This window comes from Lygodium microphyllum, chromosome 4, assembly GCF_053477565.2.
Source record: "Lygodium microphyllum isolate KBCC chromosome 4, Lygodium_microphyllum_v1.1.10, whole genome shotgun sequence".
NCBI lineage: Eukaryota > Viridiplantae > Streptophyta > Polypodiopsida > Schizaeales > Lygodiaceae > Lygodium > Lygodium microphyllum.
Window position 1 is genome coordinate 49,418,484 of NC_141138.1, and position 19,388 is coordinate 49,437,871.

The 19,388-nt window shown below is 42.1% G+C and overlaps 1 protein-coding gene across 17 annotated transcripts in view; it reads left to right on the forward strand.

The window, feature by feature from the left end:
• The window catches only part of LOC148037014 (uncharacterized), a 291,479-nt gene that overhangs the window by 227,759 nt on the left and 44,332 nt on the right, over positions 1-19,388 (forward strand). For 5 of the 17 annotated variants that reach the window (XR_015690559.1, XR_015690560.1, XR_015690557.1 and 2 more), the window contains exons 13-15: positions 7,915-8,147; positions 8,234-8,283; positions 8,442-8,478. Coding sequence is in view for 5 of the 17 variants with exons in the window: in XM_087675949.1 (XP_087532075.1) it covers positions 7,915-8,147; positions 8,234-8,257 (257 nt within the window). In the remaining 12 variants the exon portion in view is untranslated. Of the gene's footprint in view, positions 1-7,914; positions 8,148-8,233; positions 8,307-8,441; positions 8,826-14,659; positions 18,657-19,388 lie in introns of those variants that run through there. The other 12 variants (XR_015690551.1, XR_015690555.1, XR_015690553.1 and 9 more) reach the window with 8 other exon arrangements.

The window sequence follows — 19,388 nt, forward strand, 5'->3', positions numbered from 1 at the left end:
GCAGCCAACCGACTAGTGGCCCCACCCCGAGGAGTCACCTTGGATAGAGCTACGGAGAGAGGCAGACCTCACCGCCCACACCGAGTAGACCCACGCCTCTGCAAGAGACATCACCTACAGATACAGCAGATACTATAGTGCTACCGGGGAGCTGTACCTTGCGGCTTCAGCCTCTCCATGCTAGACGGGCCCATGCAAACATCTTAAGATGACCACGCTCCATGAGCAGTTCCACACTGCACTTGCAGTGCATCTAGATTGTATCAAGTCTGTATATCATTTTGTACCTTTTTTTTTTCTCTCCAAGAAAAGAGAACTCTATTAATAATACATCAGAAAAAGTCCCCCTAAGGTAAATACAAAGTACAAGAAACTCTGTGAAGAGTAAGTACATCAAAGATACAATGGTTGTGTAAACAGCCAATCTGGTGGGCCTAAGTGCCACACCATCTGAGGGGTAGTGTGAAAGAAGGTGTCTGAATCCCAAATCCTTAGGAAAGCCTCTCTTTTCTTCATCATCCTCTTAGAGTTGCCCTGCAAACTCTACCATCTCCGACGGAGAGTATGGACTATGTCTGTCCAAATCCTCGATAAAGACTCCCCAATGGGTATATCCTGAAGATCAATGACCTGGCTACATCTCGCAGTCCATATGTACCAAAAGCTATAATGCTGGAAATCAGCTCCCACTTGTGACAATGTCCTTGAGTCCACTATGTCTGTGAGTAGTCTGGGGTAGGGATCGTGCTCAGATGATGTCCAATGATGAGAAAAGAAATGCTCCCCTAAGTGTCCTCACAGCCGCAAGTTGGACCTTTGTCTGTGACCCAAGCTGCAGCCCTCCATGTTGCGACCATGGACTCTCCTGTACCATGGAATACTATCCTAAGAGCTCTCCTCCAAATCTGCTAGGCTCTAGGACAGTCCCAGAGGCAATGTCTCTGTGTCTCTCACTTCCTAGCCATCTACCGGATAAATGCACACAAATGCATGTTTACATGCACAAAATGCCAATGCATGGGGTAATGCAAAGGAAGATGCAGGTTTTCATACTCATGCAAAATGCAATACAATGGTGCTACTTGGACAGTGTCCTCACAAGGGAATTGTTTGCTTGCCCAAGTGCCCTTTTACAATCATGTCGTCTTGATAGTGCAAATGAAGTTACAAATGTCCATAATATATAATACAAAGTAAATCAATATCTGAGAGTGAAAAAAACTATAAGTATCATCAGTGTCACTATCAAAAGAAGGAAACCGCTCCCTCTCAAATTGGAAGGAGAAGTAAAAGAAAAGCACCCTCTCCTCATCAATTTGAAGAAGTATAGGAGGGTGTACCCAAGCCGATCTGTGATACAAGGTACTATAGAAGTGGCTTATTGACCACCTTGGTTAAAATATCTACAAAATTGTCACTGGAAAGCATAAACTCTAGGCGAACAGTATGTAGCTCAACCTGCTCTCTAGTTGAGTGAAAATGAACTGCCACGTATTCGAGGGGTGATGATCAAATTGCCTACAAGGGCAATGGCTCTCTGGTTGTCATGGTAGACAACTGTAGGTGTCTCACAAGAAAATTAAAGTGTGGCCAGCAAGTTTCTCAAAGAAATGGCCTTAGTGGTACCATGGAAGAGAGCTCGATTCTTTGCCTCATTCGTGGAAGGTGCCACCGTCTCATGCTTACGACTAGCCTAATAGATGGGTGTTGTGCCACCTAAGGTGTAGAGGCAGTTGCCATGGGAACGTCGGGTATGAGGATCTCCTACCCAGTTAGAATCAATGTACCCTTGCAAGCATAAACCATGACTATAAGTTAGTCCATAATGATAGGTACACCTTAAATATCTTAACACATGAAGACAAGTAATCCAATGAGACATTCTACATGCATTAAAACACTAACTAAGCAAATTGATGGAGTATGCAAATCTGGCCTAGTATGAATCAACCAAAGTAGTTTTCCTACAATAGAGCAATAGGTGTGAGCATCAAAAGGTTGACCCAAGGTATCCTTATACAAATGGACAATGAGATCCAAAGGCTGGGTCACTGTCCATGTCTGATCAGTGCAATATTGTTCCACCAGTTGTAGGGCTTACTTCTGTTGTGATAGAAAGATACTTCCTTAGGATCGAACAATCTCTATCCCCAAGAAATAAGATAACAAACTCAAGTCAGTCATCCCAAACATAGTGCAAAGATTTGCCTTAATTTTGCCACTACTACAGAATCCGGGTCAATGAAAACTATATCAACATACAGCAGGATGTAGCTGACCCCTACACTAGCGGTGCGCATATATAGATTTGGGTCATTAAGGGATAGAATGGTATCCATAAGTGCGTAAAAACTCGTCCATGTTGTAGTGCCAAGACCTTGGTACTTACTTTAGCCCATAAAGAGCTTTCCGCAAGCGAAATACCTTATCGTTGCAGTTAGCAGAAGAAAAGGAGGCTGCTCCGCATAGAATTCCTCCTCTAAATAACTATTTAGAAAGCCACTTTTTAAGGGCCATCTGATAGATTGGCCAACCTTAGTGAGCGACAAGTGCAACCAACAAACGAAATGATATTAACCAAGTGGTAGGTATGATGCTTCTTCATAGTCAATGCCATGCTTGTACCTAAAACCTTGTAGTACAAGGTGAGCCTTATATTTAGCTAAAGTACCGTCAGTCTTTAGCTTGGTCCTAAAAATCCATTTCGTCCTGATAAGTGGCTTGTGACAAGGATTATCCACCAAGGTCCAAGTCCCAATTCGGTCAATACTATCCAATTTCTTCTCCATGGCCTTATGCCACAGAGGATTCTACAGAACCTCTTGTCAACTGTCCGAGTCGGAATGTACAATGTAATCAACTGTAAACAACGATGCATATGAAGCTTGAGGGGCAAGCCGAGCAGACCTTCTAGGGCCCTTCAAAGTGGAATCCGATGGAAGGATCCCCGAATCCCACATAGTGTGCCAGTACTAGTGAGGTTACAGGTCTTGCAGAGGAGGCTTGGGAGTTGAAGTGTCTACACGAGGGTCAAGAGTGAGCAATAGACTCGGCTCAAAAGACACAATATCATATGATATAAGCAAATGTGAGGACCCAGAGTCGGGTGCAAAAGATTGCACAATGTCCCTCTCATCAAAGACATCATATGATATAAGCAAATGTGAGGACCCAAAGTTGGGTGCAGAAGATTGCACAATGTCCCTCTCATCAAAGACATCATCCCTTCCAACAATCACCTTCTTCATCCGAGGATCGAACAAATGGTAACCTTTTACTTCAAAAGAATAGCCCAGAAAGAACAAGAGATCTGCTGGAGGGGTAACCTTTTCTATCTTGTCATCCGGAGTATGCGTATAAGCACAACTACCAAAGACTGAAGTGAGAAACATGCCGAGAGCCAAAATATACCTTGTACGGAGTCTTTTTAGGGACCACGTTGTCAGGATGTACATCGAAGCGTTAACAACCTCAACCTAAAGGCACTGAGGGAGTTCTACTATGAATAGCTGTGCTGGGAAGTTACTAGTGGTGAGCTGACGTGCAATGCCCTGCTCCTATAGAAACTCAAAGAACTCGTGGGAGGTAAACTCGCCACCAAAATCACTTCTCATAGTACCCATACGGCAACCACTTCGGTTATGAACTAATAATATCCGAGCACTGAAATAAATGAAGGCATCTGAGTTGTGTTTAAGAAAATACACCCACATGTACGTAGAGAAATCATCCACTATCAAAAAGAAGTATGATGCTCAATTCAAGGTGACAATGGATGTGGAACCAAAAAGGTCTACATGAATGAACCTATGGGGTTCTTCAGTATGGGCGGTAGACTTTTGAGAAAAGGGTATACGATGCTACTTACCTAGCTAATATGCTTTACAAACCTCTCGAGATAGTTTTAGGCATGGAAGGCCCTCAACTATCCCCTGACGCAACAGCTCATAAAAAGAGTCTTAGCCAAGATGTCCTCAGCGAAAATGCCAAAGATGCTCAAAGTCATCCACAGTCGACTTGGTAAGAAAATGGGTCATATGGTAAGAGCCATTAGGTTGTGCTTTGTTGTGAGCAATTAGTAAACGAGTCTAAGAGTCTAGGACCTTAACTGTGGTCATGGTAAGAAAAATGCTTGCCCCAACTAGCAAAGTTGTTGAACAGACAACAAGTTCACCCCAAGCTGGGCGACATGATAGACATCATCCAATGAAGCCAGATTTGGACACTAGTCAATGGGAAAACTAATACAACCTTGGATCTGAATCTAGCCCAAGGAGTTATTTCGTACACGGACTCTCTCGGTTGTTGCAGTGGCTTGGGAAACGAAAGTGTCCTCTATAGGAGTCATGTGATGAGTGGCTTTACTGTCCACAAGCCAATTTGGTGCTAATGTGCTCGGCTATGATGAGTGGCTCTCTACAGTCACTTGGTCTGGAGGCAACTTGCACATGTGAACGAGACTTGCATCCGATATCTCTAAGGCGACGATGTGGGCCTTTGCAGACCAATTAGACAAACCCTCTAGAGTTTAGTAGTTCGCCAACTGTGATGGTTGACCGGTGGCAGTGTAGGTCTTGTCCTGCCACTGCACTGCTAGGGGTTGCCACCACCTTGCTTCACCTACTGGGGATTAGTCGATTGGGGTGCAAGGATTTGATTCTTAGATGTTGGTTGTGTGCCTCTTCTATTTAAATCTACACTCTTCGTCATAATGGCCAACCTTATGACAATTTTGACAATTTCTATTCTTCTTAGGTACATTCTACCATTCAAGTTTGAAAGTGGATTAGATAGTTACTTGGGATTCACTAGGCTTGTTTTAATTTTGATTTTGATTTGAATTTCCTTTTTCCTTGATGTGTTGTTCCTTGTGAGAAGATGCAACGAGAGCCCCCTCTATCAAGGACATGTTATGAAATCGATCAAACAATTGCGCTTTATGCAAGAGTTGACACTTCAACTCATAAAATGTGGGCATCTGAGGCTAGACTTAGAAGCCCCAATGATCGAGAACTCAACAAGAAGATGCCAATACTCAACCACTTGACTTTCAAGTCATCCTTATTTGTGATTTTAAAGTTTTGGAGTTCATGATCCAAATTGATGTGATAGGTCCTATCCTTAGTACACAGCGATCGGTCAAGTGTACCCAACGCTCAAATGCCAAGTCGAAATACTAAAGCTAAGAGTGAAATTTTGGCAATAAGCCCTACATAAGCTCGACAATAGCAAAGACGTTGGAAGCGTTCAATGAGCAAAGAACCTCATATGGAACAAGTGCAAGATCAGATTGGGGTTCCAACCCTTGCACTAAATCCCATAGGTTCTGAGAATCTAGGACATGCCTCATCAAGTTTGACCAAGTAGTGTAGTTTGACCTGTTAAAACAAGTCTTGTCATTAAAAGCATGCTTGGTGGATGAGGAGCGAGAATCATGAGGTGTCTGTGGAGGTTGATAGATGGGCAAGGGTGGAAGATAAGATGGTCGTGGTGGGGGTAGATAAGGAGGAGGGGGTAATGGTGGATTGGCAAAAATAGGTTGCTGATGTCCAATGAGTGCCGATTGATGTAGAGATACCAAAACTACCATAATTCCATATGGTATGGAAGGTGGGTCGGCTAGGGCACAATGTGGTGACTGGATAGTCCGCTAGGTAAAGCCAGAGGAAAATTCCGGTACCAAATGATCCACACTCAAGTATGTTTGGGATGCATTCCCAGAGTGGTAACCCAAAAGTGTGTGTGTGGGAGGTCGAGCCTCCGTCATAGGTATACCACTCGGAAATGGGTATCTAGATGTCCTAAATGCTATGCCTAAGTGTGCACAACCCCCTAGTGTGGTGCGGGGTGGTAAATGTGGTGCACTTAATGGAAGTGGAAAGGTAGGTGCAACAAAAGATGAGGGAAGGATAGGTGGAAGCCCGAATGGAGTAGTGATAGATGTTGTGGGAAACATTGTTGGTTCCTTTTGTCGATTAAATGCATTGAATGAAGATGCACCTACTCCAAATTAGCCATGAGAAATAAAATCATTTGAAGGAAAAGAAGGGAAAGAATACTTACAAGTTCTACTTTCAACTTCTTACCTAGTTTTGAGTTCATAAAGAAATACCTATAAAGGTTGTTTTGAAGAGTTACTTTTTTACGAGCATCCCTTGATCCAACAAAAAATACTGAATTAGTTGACATAGAATCTAACATAGTAGGGTTCATACCTAGTAGTGGAGAAAAGAAGTATCGTGGAAGTGGAGTGTAATCTGAGCGTGGTTCCACTTGTGGATGGCCAATCCTTAGTGGAGATTCCAAAGGTCTTGCAAGATCATTAGTTCTGTGCACTGAATCTAAAGGAGATAACTCAAGCTTACCTTCAACCTCTTGCTAAGCCCTATGCATAAGAATGAGATCATACTTGGTGGTGGAAATCTAATATGATCTTTGGACTCCATGGTAGTTTGATGGTTCTCTGCCAATATCAAATCAGTCAATAGCAAGTTGGAAGGCCCACTCCTAATTATTTGTCCATGTTTAGTTGTGGAGACTAGAGCGATGGTATGAGTGTGTTCAAAGTCATGTGATCCTTGAATTGTTCTTGCTTTTGTGGATGAGCTTTCCAATCAAAGGCCAAGGTTTCTAAGTGAGTACCTAGCTCTGATACCATGTGAAGAAATGCTCTAAATATAGAAAACAAAAAACCAATCATATGACAAAGCACAAACTGATAACACAAAACACAATTAGAATTAGGGACTCGGAGATAGGTAAACACAATGAATAATGAAGTGAATGACTATTGAATATACAATGTTCAAAGAACAAACACACTATGCAACGAATATTGAACCTCAAACTCTCATGTCTAGGATCAAGGCATAGGCTATGAACTGGAGAGTGTTTTGTCTTGAAAATGGATCTTGAAATGCAGTAGGGCGGCCTCTATGTTGAACACCAACAAATGGAGCTAGAGAGATTGGATCTGACGTAGACAGCTAGTGAGGAGAGAGAAAGACTAAAAACACACGTATTTGAGGGGAGAGAAAAATTGGGCAATAGCTGGAAACAATAGACGACTATCCAAGAAGTGTAGGCAACAACTGGAGGAGAGAGAAACTCGGCAAGCGCAAGAACTAGATGATGGCGACAATGTTAGAGTGATGGTGACAACTCAAATGATGACGTCAGCATTAAACGCAAGGTCAGACTATAGGTGATAGCTCCAGGGTACCAAGCGACAGCTCCTAGATGCAGGTGACAACTCCAAGATACAAGCAATAGCTCCTAGATGCAGACAGCAGCTCAAAAGTGGAGATGATGGCTGGAATCAAGCACTAGATGATAGCATACAAGAAGGGGAAGGTCTAACCATGATGTCCTCTGCGAATGGGGTGTGGACAGCAGAAGGAGAGTGGTAGGCTACATACCTATTTATAGAGTGTTTGGGTCACCCAAACTAGGATTTGGCATGTGGGGCATAGTAACTCTCTAGGATCACGTTTCTTTTTAAAATATTAAGGTTTCTTCATTAATTAAGCCTGGTTTGGGGCTATTTAAATCCGGCTAATGCAATTTTAGCTCAACACAAGTGGGTTGAACAAAATAGGTAGGAGGGATGATGGTGTAGAGACATGGAGGGGCTAAATCCAAGGACAAAGAACAGGCTAAGAGCATATGTATATGGGGAGGGACTAGCAATGGCGGAAGAGGAAAGGCTAAGGATCTAACAAAAGAGATGGCCCTAGTGATGGCAGTAATGGCAGGCCCTTGTTTCAGTTTGCCAGTCTTTTACTGGTGTAGCTTGCTTGCTTTATTTTCAGTTTTTTGTAAGTTGCTAAGTCTTATTTTCATGTAGCAATATTGAGGTATTCGAGGTCTAGTGAATGTGGAGCAGAAACAAACATATACTTCCTTTTTATATAGATGAAGGGTTCCAACATGCATCGGGATCATCCTCTGTGTCAACATCAAAGTCTGGAATAAAGCTTGGGACGCTCATGCGCAAAGCAGCTGTAGCAGCATCTCTTGCAGCAAAGCAAGCATATGTGGCAGCCTCAACAGGTGTAAGGGTTGAGACTGATCCAGTTCCATTACGTTGCTGTTTGATGTCTCTCACTTTACCATGGGATGCTCTTGCTTATGATCTTTTGTTCAAGGTAGTACATTCGCTTCTCATCTTGCAGATGTGATTATAGTTTTTTGTGATTGAATTCGAAGTTGACACTTACTGATGGACTTGCAGGGAATTTCAAATGATGAAAAATGATTGGGGGTCTCACTTTGGGTTTTAAAGTAAATCTCATGCTGTGTTCTATGTATATTTCTTGCACCTTCGTCTGAATTTGTCATTCATTTCTGCAGAAAATTTCTTCGCAATGTTTTTCTGTACTAAATTACTTGAGTTCAAACTATATGCATTCACTGATTAGAGTTCGTAAATCTTATGACAGGTTTACAGTATGATGAGTTTGTGATAACATTCTGCAGGTGAGTGAGAATATAGGACTGCTGCTTTTATCTGTTCACTGATATTGATTGAACTTGTGTTGATTAAATTTATTTAGCAAGGATACCTAATCTTCCTAAAACCTTTTGGCCCATACACAAATGAGACTCTTGGCTATATAAATAGAGTAGATGGAGAGTGGTGCTTTGCTTTCTAAGCTATAGGTTACTTTACTACTCTATGTTGTTAAATATCCTCTTGCTATTTTAACTCTCCATGGGATCACATCACATAGATGCATGAGAGATTTGGAACAAGGGCTCTTAGTGAACCTTGGGAAAACCAAGGTCATGGTCTCTCATGTATCCGTGTGGATTGTGAGGGAACAGTAATGCAAGTTGGTATGAAAGATTGATCACATTCAGCAGCAACTAGATGGGGGTGAGAGACTGATAAGATACCTAGGTACCCCTTCTAGATAGTTATCATGGAATGGTCTCATGCAAGTGTATGCTCCACGTGCACAAACAAAGAGTGTGTGCCACTAGATGACCAAATTGATTTGCTCAATGAAGACCGATCACTTTGCTTGGAACCATGTATCAGATCCTTGCTAAAACGATCAGTCTCAAACTCTCTTCTCATGCTAGGCATCATGCATCCTACCCATACAACTTTTGTTCAAGACTGCAATATTCTAGACAGTAATTTTACCATCTAGAATTCCACAGCTCTTGCACAATCACGGAGACAGGACCTCATTGTATTACTTCTCAAATTCGAGAAGGCTTATGACAGTTTGTTAGGAGTTTCTTTTGGAGGGCACCATGTTGAGGTTGGATTTCCAAAGCAGTGGATCAAAGGTGTAGCAACCCTCTGTCTCTCAGCTCAAAGCAAGGCCTTGACTGGTGGTTTGAAAGGTAATAGATTCAGCATCTAGAGATCAGTGAGATAGGGCTGCCTTCTTGCACTTCTACTTTTCCTCTATGGTAGAGGCCATGAGATCTTTTATGAGGGACAGATCTACATGTATCCGTGCCATTAGGCTGCCCATCCCGAACTTGGGGAGCTTTTGGATGTAGAGTTTGGAGATGAAACAATTATTTATTTGGATGGAGATGAGGGGAATCTTAGCTTCTTTGTAGCACCTATGGAGAATTTTTGTAGAGCCCTAGGAGCTCTTTCAAATTTGTGTAAATCTTATATCTTATGGGTTTACGACACTCAACAACCAAATTGATGACCACATGAGTTTCACTTGGCTCCCGTGCAACACACATTAGTGATATGCCATGTTGGAATTGATATCACCACAAAGCAGTAGTGGCTAGACTCTCTACTAGGGAGGGTAGTGGTGGCTAACCAGGCTCTACTTGTCACCATGTCGTATATTACTTCTGGTTGGGCCTTCTCTAGGTCATGCATTGGCCAAGTGAAGCACCTCATCAAGAATTTATTTGGTCAAATGGAGATGGAAACCCAATGAGGGCTAAACTATCTTGGGGATATTGGATGTGCTATCCAATTTCGCTTCTCCCGCTTTGGCTCCTTGTTGCGGCCAACTGGCCCATCTGGCCCATTCGGGTTGTGCTTGCCTAGCCTAACCGGCCACCCACATCCAGCTCGTCTTCGCACCAACAGTGCTTGCACCCTGCCAGCGGCGCCGCTTGACTGCTTGCTCACCAACGCCTACCTACTTGCACCTACCCTGCTCGAGACCACCCAACTGTGCACATACCTGTCCCATCAGGCTTCGCTCTCTACATCAACGATCATCGACCTGCTATGGTGGCTCCACCCTTTGCCTCACGCACGAAAGACCTCCCTAGTCGACCTACTCTAGTGCCTTCATCCTATGCTGCACGTTCATACCACTAGCATTTAATGCTCCCTCCATCTGCAGCAACATTCCCCCCAATATTACAACAACTAGATTGGTAGCCCTCAGTAGTAACGCACAATGGAAACCTCTGGTTAGACACCACTGTGTTTTGCAAGTGCCCCCTCAGTCAAACACCTTGCGCGTCGTCCTCTTTGAGGAACAGCTCCTTTCCATCCATGCCATAGAGCTGGAACTGAAAGAAACAACAATCTATGGACAGGTCGTAGGACACCCTCCATCCAGGGCCTAGCTTCAAGATTGGCTTCACTCCACGCTACACATTGGCACAGCGCAGATTGCGAAGGTAGTTCTCATGGGTCAGGGGATCTTCATGGTTCAACTCACCTTCGTGGATGCAGCCCGTGAGCTAGTAGATAGCTCACCTTATGCCTCCACGGAGGGGATCATTATATTGTTCCTTGGTATAGTGGCTTCACAGTGGAGGAGTTCGCTCTCCACAATAGGTTTTCTAGACACCCAGTCATCCTTCTATTCCTGGGACTGGCAGTAGAGTATCGTCAATTAGTTGACTCTGGACGGGTTTTTGGCACAGTTCTTCCTCCCTCCTTCGCGAATGCAGTGACAGCCGCAAGAGTCCCAAAGGTACGGGTAGCTATGAAAGATACAAAGAACATACCTAAGTTTCTTGAGATTGAGGCAAGCAAACACTCTTTCAGGCAGCAGATTATTGTGACAGGGCAGCCTGGCCAGTGTCTGCAATGCCATGACTTTGGGCATCAGGCAGCAAACTGCATGCGTTTCAGAGCCAAGGCGACTCAGCTAATAAAACCACAAGTGGATGCTGACAATTTCACATGGGTCCAATGACGATAGAGAGGGAGACGGCAAGGGGGGGGCCATCGACCAGCCCCTCAGACACAGCCACAACAACAGAGAGCAAGAGGGCGAGCTATGGGCCCCCATCAAAACACCTAACAGCACCCCCCCACTCGTCCCACCCAGCAGGATCATAGGCCTCCACCCCCACCACCCACTGAGACATCTCAGTCCCCCCCCCACCCGAGATCCCCCAGTCCCCCATACCCCCGCCCCTCATGGATCCCCCTCGACCCTATCCCACAGCCTCCCCCTTCCAGGGCCACTCACCCCCCCCCCCCCCTCACACCCACCTCATACGTTCGATCACCCTACCACCCCTTACTCTTCCTCTTCCCCACCTTCTCCCCTATCGATCCCCTGTAAGAGAGTTAATACTCCTGCAAAGGACATACATGAATGCATGTAACATAAATTGATTGCCTATATTTTTATAGTATCCAGTTTTGCTTTGCATAGTTTCAATTGGGTACATGCATAGTTTCAATTGACTAGAGATCAATCTCATTTTCTTCTGAAATAGGTATGCATGCACCAACATGTGTAGTAGGTTACTAGTGAAGGGAGGTGAGCTTTGAAGTGGAAGCACGAGCGAGAGCAAGAGCTATGGTGAAAGGAGCAAAAGCAAAAGAGAGAGACATACAATGTGGGAACTCCAATGGTCACAATGTGTAATCAGCCTTCCCTTTATTTAAATGTCACTGAAAGAATAAAGAATGAAGTGACAATGATGGGCGCCCACCACCTACAATGTACAAGTGCAAGTATTGTGTAATACACAAGTGGCTAGGCAGAGCGTCTTTACCTTTAATAACCTCCCACTTTAAGGTGAATCTGTCTCATTGAGGAGTGAAAAGAAAAAAAGAAAAGACAATACAAGATATACATAGATATAACAAGATGAGGAAATATGTTATCTTATCCAATGCCCATCAATCTCCCAAGGAAGGCAAAGCACTCTATAGAGAGGCTTTTCGTGATCAAGTCTATAGGATTTCGATCGGTTGAGATCTTAACGAGGTCAATAGATCTGTCCTCGATGATCTTACGAATAAAGTGATATCTTATCTCAATGTGTTTTGTCTTTACATGGAAGACCGGATTCTTGGCTAATTTGATAACACTCATAGAATCCAAATGCAATGTATGGATAGCATGTGCAATACCAAGGTCAGCAACCAAACGATCCAACCAAATGGCCTTCTTACAAGTCTCAATGGTTACAATATACTTCGTCTTTGTAGTAGAAAGGGCCATGCATTTTTGCACCCTGGACATCCATGAAACAGCACCTCTAGCAAAAGTGAACACATAGCCAGAAGTAGACTTTCTACTATCTACATGTTTTACATAGTCAGAGTCAGTGTATCCCACGACTCCTATATTCCAGCTAACATAGCATATACACATATCAGCAGTGCCCTTCAAGTACCTCGTGATATCTTCCACAGCATCCCAATGCCTCTTGCCAAATGTAGCTATATAACGTACAACAACACTGATTGCAAATGCAATATTTGGATGGGTGGCTATCATGGTATATATAAGACAGTCCATTGTGGATGCATAGGGAATCTTGGTCATCTCGACCCTCTGCTCTTATGTCTACGAACAATCAACATGTGATACCTTCATATGAGAAGGCAATGGAAAGCCAATAGGCTTCACATCTTACATACAAAAGCGCTCAAGGACTTTATGGATATACTCCTATGACAAATAGAGTAGTCCTTGAGACCTGTCATACGTAATGTGCATACCAAGTATGTGAGATATATCCCAACTCCTTCATCTCAAAGCTCTTCTTGAGCTTATCCTTAAAAGCATCTAGCTCATCATGAGCTTTCCTTTCTAAAAGCATGTCATCCATATAGAGTATCAAAATTAGTAATGAACCATCACAAGCTTTTTTCTGTACAAGTATAGATCCATAGCACCACAACTGTAGCCTTGTGGTTGTATGAATGCATCAAATTTGTGGTACCATTTCCTAGGTGCCTACTTCAAGCCATAAAGACTCTTCCTCAATTTACACACTAGGTGTTCCGTGCTAGGCCTTGCAAAGCCCCTAGGGTGCTCCATGTATATCTCATCATGCAAATTTCCATGTAAGAAATTCGTCTTGATATCCAATTGATACAAATCTAAGTCAGCTGTGTAGCCAAAGCCAAGACTAAGCATAGGATGGTCATCTAATTCACAAGAGAGAATACCTCATCAAACTTGACCGTCTAAAGCAAGCCAACACTAACTTGGCCAAGATCACTACATTTTTTATGTTGACTTGGCCAAGACCACTACATTTGATGCCGACTTCTAAAGCAAGCCAATACAGTGGTCTTAGCTTGCTTTAGATGTACTCACTTCTAAAGCAAGCCAACGCTTAAAGACGGCCAAGACATCAAATTTTTGCTTTATGGAATAAGCCTAAACCTTACATGAATAATCATCAATAAATGTGACAAGTACTTTGCATCCCCTCTAATGATCGACAGGGCATGGGTCCACATACATCTGAATGCATAAGAGCCAAAGGCTCACCCATGCATGAAATACCAGACTTTTTGTGTGAATTCCTAGTCTTCCTTCCATATAAACAATGATTACACAACTTAAAATGTGAGTAGTCAAAACGTGAAAGATACCGAAAAGTACTAAGCATTTTCATTCCCTTAATGACACATGCCCAAGACAAGCATGCCAAAATATATATGTGGAATAGAACCCACTAACAAATTTATGCTTTATGGAATAAGCCCAAACCTTACATGAATAATCATCAATAAATGTGGCAAAGTACTTTGCATCCCCTCTAATGATCGACAGGGCATGGATCCACATATATCTGAATGCATAAGAGCTAAAGGCTTACCCATGCATGGAATACCAAACTTTTTATGTGAATTCTTAGTCTTCCTTCCATATAAACAATGATTACACAACTCAAAATGTGAGTAGTCAAAACGTGGAAGATACCGCAAAGCACTAAGCATTCTCATTTCCTTAATGACACGTGCCCAAGACAAGCATGCCAGAGAGATACATGTGGGATAGAACCAGAGTGAGCCTCGGTCAGTTGCTAAGATGTAGTCACCATCGGAATCCTCAAGCTGCATGACATTTATCTTCTCAATCTTTATGCTAGACTTTGCAGGTATAATGTTGTGACCACTGGATTTCTTGTACACCTTTTTTTTCCATTTTCTTTGCGCTTGTCGTCGTGCATCTTATGGCACTACGGCTATATGTGTTCTATTTTCCCACAATAATGGCATGTAATATCAGACTTACATCCACGAGACCTGCTACATCCACATGACAAAGATTGGGACTTCTAAGAGTCCTTCCCATGATGATCATTATCTTTTTTACTACTTTACTACCTCTAACGGATAAAGCATGTAAATTGTGGAAAGCGTCATTGTTTTTCCTGTTAATTTTTTCAATCAAAAAAACACTCTACATCTTTCAATTTCAGCCCATCAAGTTTGTTGATACTACAGATTGTAATGCAAAATACATTCCAAGACTCAAGTAAAGTGTCAAGCAAAAACAAAGAATGCAGATTATCATGAAGCTGAATACACTATTGAAGCAAATTCTTCATGATAGAATGAAACTGGCTAAAGTGAGCAAACAAGGAGGTCCCCTTCTTCATGCGGAGATCCATCAATTGTTTAAGCCAATACATTTGCAAAGCAGGGCTCTACTTTGCATAAAGTTTCTGAATATATTTCCATAGATTCCATGCACTTTGATCTTCATCTTCAACAACATTATTGTGGACCTCTTCAAAGAGTGATAAAATGATGGTGGACTTGCATAATGTATCTAAATCAACCTAGTCATCATCATCCATGTTCTCAGGTTTAATATCTTGGTTTCTTAGTGGCTTAATCTGGAATTTCTATACCAAAACCTGTCATATTTGAGACTTCCAATAGCCATAGTTGGTGCCATTCAACTTGGCAATGTTAAGCAAAGCCGTATCTTTGAGATGACCAGCCATAATGAGTCAAACAAAGGTAGACTATGCAAATGAATGCCCAACTGAAGATCCAAGTGGCAATCAAACATAGACAATGTAAGGAACATGCATTTCTAGCATATGCATCAAAGCATGTACCGAAAGGTCAAGCATAGGCCATAGGCATAATGACTACCACAAAGCATGCCACTGTAGACTAATTTTAATCAAATGCCAACCAAGACGGAGCTCGATCTCGATCAAAGCTCAAAAGGCATTCTAGAGTAATACAAGACATGTGCCAACCTTCATATACATCTGTGTAGTCATATGAGTCACCTGGGAAGCACACGTGACCAATAGGTAGAGCATACACTAACCAAATAGGCTTCAACCTTGGTTATTATAACAATAAATTCATTGTGAGAATTGAGAAAATCAATCCTCAAATGAAGCTCACAACCACCTCAAATCATGGGCATATGATATACCAACGTACTAGCATCAATAATATACATCATGATTGCATATAGAATGCCCGAATCATAGCTAGAAGCAATAGGCACATAAAATCCCTATTAAAAGAGGTTCATCCTTGTTGTATACAATAATGAATATACTATCAAACCAAGCTATTTTAGTACCAAAATTAGCTCCAAATCCAACCCATAACACAAGCATAGCATTCCTATACATGTAGCCCTTCAGCATAACCGGGCATCATAAGATCAACAAAGCTAACCATAGAAGCATCAAATAGAGTGTTGCCCCATAATTCCAGCCAGCAAACCTCAACCAAAACAAAGTAAATGAAGTAGTTAAATCAGTCCAAAATCAAGTCCAAGCAATGGCATAGCATCCTCGAATATATATATGCATCAACTAGGCATCATCCAACCAATGGCAATGAGTGTAAACATCAAAGATAAGTGCTACCTTGTTTTATGACAGCTTGTGGACTATTATAACAGTCCAAAATTAAACCTTATCACTCAAATGGAATGCCAAGAGTGGAAGGATCAATGCCAAGCATCAAAACTAAGTGTAGAAGTGCTTGTATAGCTGCCCAATGAAGAAGATATGTTGTAGGAGATGAAAAATGTGAGTTGTTATTAAAAAAGGGTGTGTTTCACACAATGTGATATTGCACCAGCAAGATGAGGGCTTTAGGGGCCGACTCCAACTTACTCGAGAAGGCTCAAAGAGTGCCCAAGAAGAATGCAACCGATAGGAAGCTTGAACAAAGTGGCTATGGTTTCCAACAAAGAGATGATTGCTATAGGTATTCGAATGGAAGTTGAAAGTGTGCAAACTCACAAAGAAGAAGGATCTAATACCAGTTGAAGGGAGATGAGCCCTGAAGTGGAAGCATGAGCAGGAGCAAGGGCTATGGTGGAAGGACCAAGAGCAAGAGAGAGAGACACACACATTGTGGAAACTCCAACAGTCACAATATGTGACCGGCCTTCCCTTTATTCAAATGTCACTAAAAGAATAAAGAATGAAGTGACAATGATGGGCGCCCGCTACCTACTTAATTACATAACTAAAGAACGTCTATTGAGGGAAGCGGGTGGGCGGAACTCTCAATGGGTCCACTAGGGTTGTCCCTAGAGAACTAGGAGGCTTCTCACAAGGTATTATAGACGTCTACTGACCCTTAGAAATTGTTAGGTTAGAAACCTGACTCATGTCATTTTGGGGGACCGGAATGGGACTATGCCCTACAGGTAGAGAGTTTGAGATGCAGGTACTATCAATGTAGTAATATACAGGCGGCTAGGCAAAGGCGCCTTTACCCCTAACAACTCGTCCCTATTGTGATTTATACTGTTGATATTATTTTGGTCTTTAAGTCTCAAGAGATAGTGACATCTCCATGGCCCTCATACCTTCTACATACAACATGGATTAATAGTTAGTTTTGGGAAAATCAAGATCGTGATCTTCCACACATTAGCCTTAGTGAGAAGATCAATCTTTACCCTAGGAATCGAATAGATAGAGGTTGTGGACTCACATGTCTACTTAGGGGTCGCATTCACTGCATTCATTGAGAGTTTTGCCATGGCACATGCAACGAAGGTTTGACTTACATGAGAATATGTAGCATCATGGCTAGTGTGACCAATGTGTCAAACAATCACCTCTATGTGCAAGGCTCATGGAAATGTGCTTCATGGCACTCTCCAACATTACCATTGCACACAGAGGTGATTGTTTGACACCCCAAATCATTTTTAGTCACTAGAGTTCTTGAGGTTTGAGGCATCTCAACTAATAAAGTGTAGGGGTGATTCTATGATATTCAGAGTGGAAGGGTGATTATTTTCAGCCCACATAGTTTAGTATTGCGTATAAGCAGTGTGAGTTGAGTGTTTTAGAGGAGCACAGAGAGGCTAGGATTGACACTTGGTACAGAACTATGGATAAAAAGGTGGAACAAGGTGCATGTGATGTTGGGATATAATTGGGAAGAATGGTCTATACAAAGGATTCTTTTCGATTTTGAAAGTTGTAATGGGTTTGAGTTGGCCATTCGAACTTGGAAGAGCTAGTGAGTTCATAAATCTATTTACAAAGGGATTGATGATTAAAGGATGTCATGCACTCATAGAGCCTTATGATTCAATTAGGAGAAATTTGGGTTGCTATGCATGTCGGAAGATATTTGCAACTTGGGTGTTTGATCTAGGCGAATGGTTGCTTATACATATGTTTCGTGAGTTGATGAGATTAGATGGGTATTTGATCTAGGTGAAAGCATATGTGTGGCCCATCTGGGAAATGAGCAAATTTAGAGGGGGTGGATGTCGTAATGATGTGCACCTACTCCTGAAAACCCATGCAAGAAGGATGTTTATCGGGCAATTAGCTAGAAGAGCAGTCACAATTGGGATTGTGACCAGCTAACAATTCATTGAGGTCACAATAAATCTCAATTTTTCTAAATAGAATTTTTCCTCCATCAGCAATCTAAAGACTAGTCACATAAATTATCAATGTGGTGGATGGCTCGGATGATGATTAGAAAACTGCATTCTTGGCACCCAATGCCCATTTTGAACCATTTTGTTCGGTGGATGTTCTGTAGATCCATCACAATAGTACTTAGATCTGCTCTCCCCACTTTACCTTGTTGACCAAGAGCTAGTCTTAACATAGGATTAGAGTCCGAATGATACATCTATGGACAGATTTAGAGACCACAAATCATCATGCTCTCATGAATGATCCATAGCAAACTATCTGGACATGAGATAATTAGAGTAGAGTCTGCTACATCCCCCGTGATGTTGGAGAATGTTGCATTGAAGGATATAAATATAAATATTATGAATAGTGATGGAAAAGGAAGTGATTATTAACCTTTCCAACACCAAATAAATTATGTCTACTCTACAAGATATCGTGGCATTTTTGAAATGCCTTATAAAACACCATAACTGCTTGTGTAAGTACAAATACCATTTCTAGGAAAAGTTGCTGCATGCATCTACTCAAACTATAGTAGACCTAACTAGGATCTCTCTCTCTCTCTCTCTCTCTCTCTCTCTCTCTCTCTCTCTCTCTCTCTCTCTCTCTCTCTCTCTCTCTCTCTCTCTCTCTCTCTCTCTCTCTCTCTCTCTCTCTCTCTCTCTCTCTCTCTCTCTCTCTCTCTCTCTCTCTCTCTCTCTCTCTCTCTCTCTCTCTCTCTCTCTCTCTCTCTCTCTCTCTCTCTCTCTCTCTCTCTCTCTCTCTCTCTCTCTCTCTATATATATATATATATATATATATATTGTGTGTGTGTGTGTGTGTGTGTGTGTGTGTGTGTGTGTGTGTGTGTGTGTGTGTGGACATACGAACAAATGGAATCATGGAAGGGTAGTATAGTACACTCTTTGTAGAAATGGAGTCAAATGGAAATTTGGAGAATCTACTCTTGTATATTCAATTTCAACTTTCTCGATATACATTGTGGTTCCTACTTATGCTTTATCATGGAGGATTTTTTCTGCTTTGTGGTTGATTCTCTATACTTCCCAATGTTCCTTCATTGTGCTAAAACTTTGAAGTCAACTGCATACTAAGTAGACATGGACGCTTGGATCTTCCGAATCTTGTTAACTCAAAGCAAACTCAAATTTTCTTTCCTATTTGTTAGAGAAGTTTTATTAGATTATTGTGATGCTTACTCTATGCAAGCAACATGGAGAGACGCTAGTTTACTAAGAACAATTTTAGCAATAATTTTATTTGTCAAAGTGTTTTGTTTTGCATTGGGA